The 10,989-nt window shown below is 42.0% G+C and overlaps 1 protein-coding gene across 1 annotated transcript; it reads right to left on the bottom strand.

The window, feature by feature from the left end:
* Positions 1 to 6,224: 6,224 nt before the first annotated feature.
* Positions 6,225 to 10,126, bottom strand: LOC119253935 (zinc finger and SCAN domain-containing protein 26-like). The gene is given in 4 exon segments (XM_037521164.2): positions 6,225 to 7,725; positions 9,248 to 9,268; positions 9,271 to 9,364; positions 9,689 to 10,126. Coding segments are annotated over 4 exon segments (1,416 nt in total). The 5' UTR covers positions 10,088 to 10,126; the 3' UTR covers positions 6,225 to 6,823.
* Between the last annotated feature and the right edge of the window lie 863 nt (positions 10,127 to 10,989).

The raw sequence follows: 10,989 nt of genomic DNA on the forward strand, positions 1-10,989 counted from the left end.
CAGAGGAAAATAAAATATTGATGGTCATAGCATAAAAAAAAAAAAAAAAAATGGTTCCAATCTTGGGTTCTAGAGGTTTTAAAATGATTAAAATGGGATGCTTATTAGAACATGTAAGGACTTTAACTTCCATCTCTCTTATTGGAAACCTCCTTGATTAAAACAAAAACAAACAAACAAAAAAAAAAAACCAACAGAACTTAGATGGCTATATCAACTTAACTTGAAAACTTAAGTTGTTTTAGGAATTAGTCTATCTTTGTATTGAAAGGGATATAGTTTTGGTGAAACTGTCTACCCATCCAATATCTCTTCTAGGAATTTAAAGGAATATGTGGCCTTAGAAAACTGATAGGGAATTTTATGCTTCACTTTCTTTAGAACCTAAGGGGCATTCTTACAAATATAACTTGAGAAATGTTTTCTTATCTGAAGGAGTTAGTTAGAAAAGATATTAAAAAGCAAATTAATAATTGTTGTCAGTGTTGTCAGAAATATTGGTAAAATAACTATCTCTAAAAATTAGTGCAAATGGCCAAAATTCTAAATGAAAGAGATCTCTGTGTCTATGTCTTTGCCTTTGTGTTTTTTTGTCTCTGGAGGGTTACTGTGTTAAAAATCATTTTAAATGGCGCCTATATAAATTCTAATAGAAAAGAACCCAAATTTTGAGATCGCGATCTAAAATTTTTGGTAAACAAAAACTAGTTCAAAATGTAATGGTTTAATTAAAGCACATATGTCTTAGATTTATAATGTTGGGAGTTAAACGTTATATTGTATGTTAAATGTGTTTTAAAAAATTTGGAGTGGTCAAAAAAAAAAAAGAAAAAATATTGACCTGGTCTATGTTAACAGAGATAAGTGTGATTTTGTTTATAGCTGGACTTCTTTTTGATAAAATTCTCTTCTAAAAAGACTGGCCCACTATTTATTTACCTTGAAAGAAATACCTTTGTTCCCCAGGTAAGCAACTTAATTGATTTTTCTTTCCCTTGTCCTAGCCAAGGAAAAAAAAAAAGAAAAACCTCTGGTATATAAATTTGTTTCGTTTATAACTCTGCAATTTGAACTTCGTATCCTAAGAAAAACTAGAGCTACAGTTGGTATCTCTGTTCTTCTTATCATTATTTAAATGGTGGTATATTTTTCCTATAAAACTAAGGATTTACTAAGTTTAATAACGAAAGTTTGTTGACTGCTTGATGAGCTTTTGGTGTATTTTTGCTTCTTATAGTAGGAAAACAAAACTTTATTGTTATCATCCAGGAAAAAATAAAACATGTGTTTATGTATGAGTTATCCAGTACAAAGGAATAATAGCATAACAGCTCTAACAATGTCTTAAAGTAAAAAATGTGAGGCTTGCCTGTTAATTAGCTGGTTTTGTTGGGACAAGGCCTGAGTGGACTAAAAGTTTCAGGGAGTGACTGATGGACTTTCTCTGGCCAGGCGCCTGACTTGTGTGTCCCAGATGACCTCTTGGGAGTCTCCAGCTTCTGTACTCCCTGCTTGCTTTAAAGTGCGAATGTGCCTCTGCTGGGGCAATGGATGCTCTATTGCCTAATTGCTGGGGGCTTGAACTTTGGAAAAAGATCTCTGGGCCTGTGGGCATAAATAAAGACAAAAGTCTTCTATAACAGTCTTACAATCTAAAAATTAAAAACTAAAATGTTGTAACTCTAAATGCAAATAAAGCGAGATTGTGTTAAGATATGTATGTAAAAAATATGCTAAAGGTCTGAAAAATTTAGTGTCAAAACAAAATAGCTATCTTGAAAAAAAAAAGGTGTTAAAGCTTTGCAGATCTGAGAGAGGTATTGTTATAGAGCAACCCCGATATTAAACGGGTTCCTGGCTGTGGGTCCTCACCCGCGCGCTTTAAAGGAACTTATGAATACTCTACTACAGACACACGCAAAAGGGTTAATAAAAGGTTTATTTACAAGAGAAAAAGAAATAAGGAAAATGTACAACTCAGGGAGAAAATAGGGAAATAAAGTCTTTAATGCGTCCTACCCGATCCGACGACCTGGAAACCCCAAAGTCACTCTCAGAGCTAGACGGACGCCGCGAGCTGGCCGAGGGCCCCAAAATGGAGAGACCCCCAAAGCCCACGTGTCTGCCTTTTGTATCCACCTGGCTGCTTAACCCCACCCTCAGGTCCCAGCCACCTTCCCTTGGGTGGTGATGGGATTTGGAGTTCCCAGTGTCTTTGGCTTTGACCTGGGGTGGGGGTGGAGTCCACAAAGCCTGTATGGAATTTGCTTTGGGACTGCCTTTTCCCCCTAACAGTATCTTAGTAAAATTCTATGTGCTAGAATGACTTGCTTTAGGAATATTCAAATTTATTATCAGTGGTGTACTTACGTAAAACCAAAATTTAATTTCTTTTCCATCTGCAGTAAAGGCTCAAGTATTCTTAAACTGCTTTTACTAGTTCTTGATGACAAATTAAAAACTGTTTAGGTAATCTGAAATCTTGGTTCTCTTTTACCCTTGGACTTGGTAAACTGAAAAATATAGTCCTGTCAGCATTGTTGAGCACTGTGAAAATATATCTACTTTTAAAAACCTCTAGTTATCACTCTGGGTACCTTAGTGTTGTTTTATAAAAATCTGTATATATTATTAAGCCTGTGAAGAAACTTTTCTTGGAGTCAAAGTTCAGAAATGGTAAAGTTTTTTTTTGAATCAAGTAAAATTATTTGATGCGTCTTAGGACTCTTAATAAATTATTTTCCTTATAGCAAAATGCTAAAACACATTGGACCAATCTAGAAATGTTAAAACTTCATAAAAATTGTCATTGAGGGAAAAAGTTATACCTTTTCAGCATATATAAAATTGATTAAAGTGTTCTAAAATATATGCGATTTTTAAAACCTAGTATGTTCTGGTATAATATTATTGGATGGTTCTGATTATACTGAAATATATATGTGTATGTGTGTCACAAAATTGAGCAAACATCCTTGTCTTTTACCTTAAGCCATGATTTTAGGTATGGTCATTTTCGAGTTTTTGTTCTTTCTAAAGTTTATTTGCTGAGCTTTGTCTTTAAAAAAAACTCACAAAAAGAGACTGACAACATAGATATGTTTTGGAACTGAAAAGACCTACTGAGCCTATAAAAATTTGATTTATGAAAATTACCAACAGAAGATGGAGACTTAATATATGGAAAGTACACTGAGGAAGATTTGAATAATATTTCATGACTTTTTAAAAAAAATTAGTTTTTAATGTTTTGGTTTTTTGGGTCTCCAGAAACCTTGTCTTTAAGCTGGGCTATGATCTTAACAATGACAATTTGCATCTTTTTATGAACAAACTGAAGCATTTGCTTTTCTCTTGTCTCATCCCAAAAATTTATAAGCAATATTTGTACTTCTCAGGACAATGTCTATCTTTGCATAATCTCAATAGGGAATTTTATTTATTTCTCCTTAACCTGGTAAATTAAACATGTTTTGTTAAAAGGCTTTGATTGAAATTCTTCTGGGAATAAACCGTGCTGAGCTGAGAAGAGCGAGCCAAGAAGATCCTGTCACCTTGCTTACTGGGTTCCAGAGACCTCCATGAAAAATGAGGAAGCTGCCTCCATGGACAGGACTGAGGAAAACCCTGGAAAAAGTCCTGGGAACCTTGAGAAGAGGAAATCTCAGGTGAAGATTGGTGAGACTGTGACTTTGATAAAGCCGGCATGGACTGGATGTTAAAAAGCTCACGCTAAGGCCTGTGGAATTTTCAACAAAGCCAACAACACTCTACTTGTTTACTCTGCCCTATGAGTTTATGCAAATATAGGGAAAATTGTTAAAATTAGATTTGGTTTACTATTTTACAGAATTGGGATGAGGGTAGAGAAAAATTATGTTTCCGTAACTATATTATTCTCTGGTCCTCTCCAGTGAGGGCTATAACCTTAATGTCATCATCTTGAGGAAGAGAAAAAGTAATCCCTCTTACATTTAGGACTACGCTGTGTTGTATATCTTGTCGCTGCCACACCAGCACCAAGACCTTAACATCATGTCTGTCGGGAACTATGGCACCAATAAGTGCAGGCCTTCCATCGTAAACCCCCCACCACGACGACCCTGTTCAGCAGGAAGCAGCCAGATGACACGACGCCCCTTTTCCCATAGAAATGGAAGGTCATAACTGAGAGTGGGGATTATGATACAGTTAACAAGTTTGTCTTTCCCCCATTTTTTGCAATTCCCCTTATCTAGCATTAACAGGATTGATGGATTGTCTTTCCCATTTGTTGCAGCTTCCCCTCCCCTTGGGAAGAAAAAAAAGCTGGCGCCCACCGGGTTCCCTGTAGACCCTTAAGGAAAACAAGTTGGCGATCACCCGTCTCTGTGCCTTGACACCTTCCCCTTCCCTTAAGATGAATGAGCTGACACCCATCCATCTCCCTGTTGAGCTGGCGCCCACTTGTCTCTGTGGGGACCCCTTCCCCCTCCCCTTCGCGGATGCCTACCCATCTCCCCCTGTATAAATACCCCTGCCCACTGCCAAAGAGCAGGACGGTGGTTTTTCGGACATGAGTCTGCCTCCCTCCTCATTTGTCGACAAATAAAACCGCTTTCCTTTTCCTCAAACTTAGTTTCCTTTTATTGGCTGAGGGAAACTGAGGCCGGCGTTCGGTAACATCTTTAGGCTCCTCACTAGCTGCTGGTGAATAAATACATCGCAGATGAATAAATAGCAATCGACACAAATTAATTTTTTCATGTAACCATAGCTAGGATATATACTCAGGCTGCATAGAAACTGTGTAATGAAATTCGTCCCACACTCCATAGTTAACATCTGGTGTGTCTTCCTAGGGCACTGCCTGCCACCCAGTAGCACTCACTAGCAGCATTTGTTTAGCGAATAAGTATCATAAAACACTCATGGTATCACAATGTTATGTCCTATCTCAGCCTTTTTAATATAGGAAAGCTTGGCAATCTCTTACCAGCTTACTCTTTAACAGCTAAATGGTATTACATTGTATGGCTGTTTCATAATTTATTCTGGTTGATGGATATTTAGGCTATGTATTTTTCTTTATAATTAATGATTCAGCCTATTATAGCGTGTTTTTTCGTTTCCTTGTGATTATTTATAGAGTAGACACTGTATGTTGGCATTGATCTGTGAAAGGCCAGGTGCATTTAAAATTTTGATATACAGCCCCCGTTTAATTTTTGTGTGAGAAAGGAAATAAGAAAAATTCAGAATGTGGCTAGTCACAAAATCAGAATTACAAATGACCAATTAACTGGCAAAAAAAATGTTCAATTTTGATTGTAAAAATATCCTTTAAAAACTCTTTAAAAGGCAGAGCCAGGGCCTCCCCGGTGGTGCAGCGGTTGAGCGCTGGGTTGTGAAGCTGCCCACAGCCTCGGCGGCGCCAATTCGATCCCAGGCTGCTGGCCCGGCCACTGGAGGAGGGTCCCACATGGCACGCAGACCTCTCCTGCTGCCCGCTGCTCCCCTCAGCAATGTACTTCTGTCCTTCTGCCTGCTCTGCTCCCCGCTCTGGCTCTGGTGGATTCTCTCACCCTTCCGCGCTTCTGACTGTACCCAGTGCTCGTATATTTAATAAATAAATAAATCTTTAAAAAAAAAAAGACCCATTTTGTATACATCAGATTATCAAATATTCTAAATAATCATTCCCAGGGCTGATGAGGGTGTTTTCACAGACTGTTAACAGGATTTGCAGATCAGTATAACCCTGGCAAATACATGAAAAGCTTTAGAAAATATACTTGCCCATTGTTACATTTATTCTAGTTATGGGCATTGAATAGAATAAGACTACAGGTACAAGGTTGTTGTATGTACATGGATGGTCACTGAAATACTGGCAACGTGACAGACTAACAAGAGGACACATGTCATGGAGTATTGTGCAACTCATTGAAGATTATCTTCCATGAAGACTTTGCATGAGCTGGTTGTCTTAATTAGGGGTTATTGTTTGTTGGCTACTTGGTTGGCAAGGTTTAGATACCCAATCCAAACTAACTTAAAAGAAACCTTTACTGGAAGGAAACAAGTGTACTCCAGGCACTCCTGATAGAGCAGACATTACATTGGCAATGCAGTTATCAAGTAAGACTGTTGCCACTTGGATTAATTCAGCTTGTTTTCATTTCAAAGGAAATCTTTTCCCTTTCTAACTTGAATCAAAGAAGTAGAGTGGCAAGGATGGAAAGGCATTGGTAAAACTAGATTCTCTTTGCTTTCCACAATATTTGTGCTGCTGGGGGGCAGGGAGTATGGGGGTAACAACAGTGGGCACGGGGTGGGGAATAAAGCCAGTGAGGGAAAATGGTCGCCGTTAACCAACACTTGAGGGAAGCTTTGACGGTGATATATTTCCAAACATCATTAGTTTTATTATACAGGGGTCTGATGCAAAAATATCAACCTGCTCTTGTTTTGTTTAAGTCGGTAAATCTGTGGACACTTGATTCACTGATTTTCCAGTCCTCACTCAATCCCGAGGCCCTGTACTATTTAGAGATGCAGAGTCCTGCCTCTGCCATGAGAAATGACCGAGAGTCCTGCAGTGAAGAATGGTGTTCCGCTTTCATTCCAGAGAACTGTCAAATGACTGTGGTCCAAAGTTGACTTCAAGGGAAAACAAAGGAGAAAGGATGACTGCAGTGAGGCTCCAGCTTGGCCCCCAAGCATTCTCTGAAGTCAGAGTGGGCTGGAGTGACTTTTCCTAAAGTGCTTTTTGTCAAATGTCCTGTGTCTTGGAGGAAAGTGCTTTTTGTTAAATCTCCTGTACCTTCATGTGGCCACCTCATCAAGCCACTTTGTCCCTGTGGTGATATCTCTGATGTTGAAAAAGACCTGACCTCTGCCTGAAGGCTTCTCCACAGTTGTTACACTCATAGGGTTTCTCTTCATTGTGGATCCTCACATGCTGAGCAAGGTGTGAGTTCAGTCGGAAGGCCTTCTGGCATATGCTGCATTTGAAAGGTTTCTCTCCAGTGTGAATCCTGTGGTGTCGAATAAGGTCTGAGGTCAAGCTGAAGGCTTTCCCACACTCGTTGCACTGGTGGCTTTTGGAGTGACTATGGATTCTCTGGTGGTGTGTGAGGAGAAGGGCCTGGCTGAAGGTTTTTCCACACTCCTTGCACTCACAGGGCTCCTCCTGACTGTGAATCCTCTGGTGTCGATTAAGGTGGGAGCTGCGCCGAAAGTTCTTCCCACAGTGGATACAGAGATATGGTTTCTCACCAGTGTGGATCCTGAGATGTTCCAGAAGGCCTGCGTTCTGGCTGAAGACTTTCCCACACTCCTTACACTGATAAGGCTTGTCACCAAGATGGATTTTCTGATGTCTGACAAGGTGTGAACTTCTCTGAAAGGCCTTCCCACACTCATGACACTGATGGCCTTTGTCTCTGGAGCCAATTTTCTGACGTCCAGTAAGACTGGCATGTGGAAGCACGTTAGAGTCACAGAGTTTCTCTCCTGGGCACGCACCTTCATGTTTGCTCAGATCTGAGTGCTGGGTGCATCCCTCCCCACGTCCTGGGCATTGAAGGCCAGTCTTCTCCTGAGGCTTCGTCTGCTGCCCCTCCGTGAAAGAGTCTGTGCAACATGCGTCCAAGGGCTGGTCAATTTTCCTGGGGGACTCCACTCCTCTGCAAGAGTCTGTCTCTACAGACAGCTTCCCATTCTCTGTCCTTTTCTTCTCCCCTGGAACATTAAAGACAAGAACAATTCTTTGTTTCTTGGTGCTTGGGCATCTGCAATTAAGGGGGAAATATTTAAATGGAGCCATGTGTGCCCAGTGGAAGCACTGTGGGTGCCCATGTTTGCAGAGAAGGAGACCCCAGGCAGCACCCACAGCAAACCAATGAAGGGTCATCAGCGTAAGCAAGATAAAGGCATTGAATGTTGGAAAAAAGGGAGCAGACGACAGCCAAAGTAAAAATGCAGGTAAAGAGACAGGTAAGAGAACATCAGAGAAAGTAAAGGTACACGTTGGGGATTAAACTATGCAGTGTCCTGAGTATAAAGGCCCTGCCCTGGATCAAGAGAGGGGAGGGGCAGAGTCTTTTCCAGCAACCAAAATCAACCTCAACTTTGAATAAAGTAACATTTTCAATAGATCTAGAGGAGGTTTTAAAGGATCTACAGGAACTACATTCACTTTCATGTTTAAAATGCACTTTGCAAGGCTATTGAGAAAAGGCGGGCCCCACTCTTTCAATTACTTTTACTCAAAGAAAGCATCTAGCAGAAGGATGACTTTGAAGCTGACCCTACAGTTAAACAGGGAGGAAGACAGTACGTAAAGGAAGACTTCAGAATAAAGATTAAAAATCTTTTAATCTTGATGATTAAATGTTATCAACTGGACTAAGTCAGGGACTGTAGTAGACTCAGGAAAGAAAACAAAGCCCTTGCTTTACATCTGGCAGAAGAAAAAGGGAAGTAAGACAACAACTACCTACCATGTAGTTCGAGCCCTTCTATGGTTGGAGAAATCTTGGGACAAGAGTAAACTGGAAATCAGGGCCTCCCTGGTAGCCTTGGGGTTAAGTCTCAGCGCTGTCACCATTGCCTGCGTTCAATCCCCAGCCAGGGAGCTACCCACATGGCGCAGCAGACCTCTTCTATCTCAACCACTGCTCCCTCAGCAGTGTATTTCAGTAGATCCACCTGTTCTGCTCCCATTCTGTCTCTGTTGAATCCTCTCACTCCCCCATACCTCTGGCCTGTACCCCAGTTTCTTGTATGCATAAATAAATAAATCTTTTTTTTTTTAAAGACATTACCTAGGGGACATTTAGAAACAAAGCCAGTAGCCATTTGAGCAAGCACAAATGAGTCATGAGGCCTGCGGCTGAAATTCTTTGCCTTGGGGAGAAACTAGTACCCCTTTTTTATCCATTACTGCAGAAAAGGAGAAGAGCAAGGTAAAGGACGAAACAGGAGGAGGTTTTGGTCTTAGCTGAACAAAAGCAACAAGGGATGGGTTCAGGAGGTGTGGGGTGGTGCAGGAGAGCTTACATCCTGGTGTGTAGAGATCAGACGATTATTATTTCACATGTGTGAACACACAGTGACTTACATGAATGAATGTTACTGCACAGACATTGGGTCCAATTCATGGACTCACAGCGAAAACAACTAATGCTGGGGTGCAGCGTGGGGCAGCAGGGGAAGGGCGGCACTGCAGAAACGTGGCGTGGGACACGCATCTGCTCCTTACCCTTCTCCTTCTCAGACTTTGAACCTCACACTCCTGTGGGACCTGCTGCTTCTGCTTTGCTTTCAGGGGCACCGTTTCCCCCACCGGCATTTTCTGTTTCTTTGCCTGGTCTGGATCCTGTAGGGACATGTAGGGACAGTTAGCTACATGAGGCTTCAGGAGGAACATGGCTGTTCAGAAAACACTTCAGTGTTAGAAAAGCAAGTGGAAGAAAAACCCCAGAGCAAGAAAAGGAGGCTGGGGAATGTGGGGTGCATTTAGTTTCCTCCCAGCAGAGAACAGGTGAGGCTGGGTTAAGGCCTATAGTGATCAACAGTTAGACTGGAACGAAACCGACACAGGGTAGCAATTCTCTCCCCTCTACTGAGCTCTCTCCACCTCTCTGGTCAGAGGTCTGTTTCTGCTTCCTGCCAAGGAGCACAAGTGACTGTAACTTATCACCTGTGGTTCCAGTGCTCCAAGCTCCAGCTGCAAACCCTCCAGCACAACCACCACCTCCTCTGCACTGGCTGGGTGCTGCTCCCACACCCGGGCCTGCAGCTCCCCGGGAAGGATGGTCAGGAACTGCTCCAGCACCAGCAGCTCCAGGATCTGCTCCTTGCTGTGCGTCTCCGGCTGCAGCCACCGTCGGCAGAGCTCCCAGAGCCGGCTCAGCGCCTCACGGGGGCCCGTGGTGTCTTCATAGCGCAACTGCCGGAACTGCCTGCACAGCTGCTCCCAGCCTCCGCCTCTGCTGTTCCCTTGCAGCTGGAGTCCCTGTCCCCAGGTCGGGCCATGATCCCCCCTTGCTCCCCCATACCCCTCCTTCTTCAGATTCAGAGGAGCCAGGGAGTGAGCCATCCCTAGCTGCACACTGCTCTGTGTCCGGCAGAACTTCCTTTTGACTGTCTCGCAGGGATGTTCCTGAAAATGTAATAAGAACAAGAATCATAGACACAGTAATAGTAGTGGGAACAATAACCATAATCCGGGCAATAGTTCTTTGTAAAGTTTATGCATTTCTAATAATCACTATCCTTTTTTTTTTTTTTTTTTTTTATCCCTACCTGAAACCACCACTCCTGAAAAGAAACTCACACACAAAATGAGAAAGCTGTTTCACGGAAGACTGCCAGCTAACACCACAGGATAGCAGATTTAAAAAAATCACTATGTTGCCCCCCTTGTCTCAGTCTCAAAGAATCGCCACCACCAAGTGCTTATTAATGACAAAGGGAAACAAGGCGTTATCTGGCTGGCACAAACTGACCACAAACTTAATCAAATGATCCAACCCAGCAACACCAACAGTGAGGACAACTGACGCAGGGCCTTCCCATGTAGGCAGCATTTTTACTCAAACACGTTTAACCTGAGCCGAATAATGAGGAAACTTTCTGATAAATCATGAATGTAGCTTATGTACAACAGGCAGGGACTCTCCAAAACAATTTCAGAAAACAAAAAGGTGTGAGACAGGCACTGCTCTGGATTAAAGACAGAGCAATAGGCGGTATGTGCAACTGGCTGGAGCTAAAACAAAAGATACCAATTTTTTTTTTTTTGAGAATTCAGAAATCTGAATCTGAACGCTATCCAGGCAAACTAGAGCCCAAACAGAGCCCATAGCCTATGAGTATTCAGGGCGCTTTACTGGAATCCAGTTATTCCCGCTGTTTAGATGCTGTCACATTAGGTTTGGTACCAGACTGGCAGGACTGAGAAGCTACCATACAGACACACAGATCACCCACAGAGCTGAA

Source organism: Talpa occidentalis, unplaced genomic scaffold (assembly GCF_014898055.3).
Source record: "Talpa occidentalis isolate TD23 unplaced genomic scaffold, MPIMG_talOcc4v2.1 talOcc4.2421, whole genome shotgun sequence".
NCBI classification, from domain to species: Eukaryota; Metazoa; Chordata; class Mammalia; order Eulipotyphla; family Talpidae; genus Talpa; species Talpa occidentalis.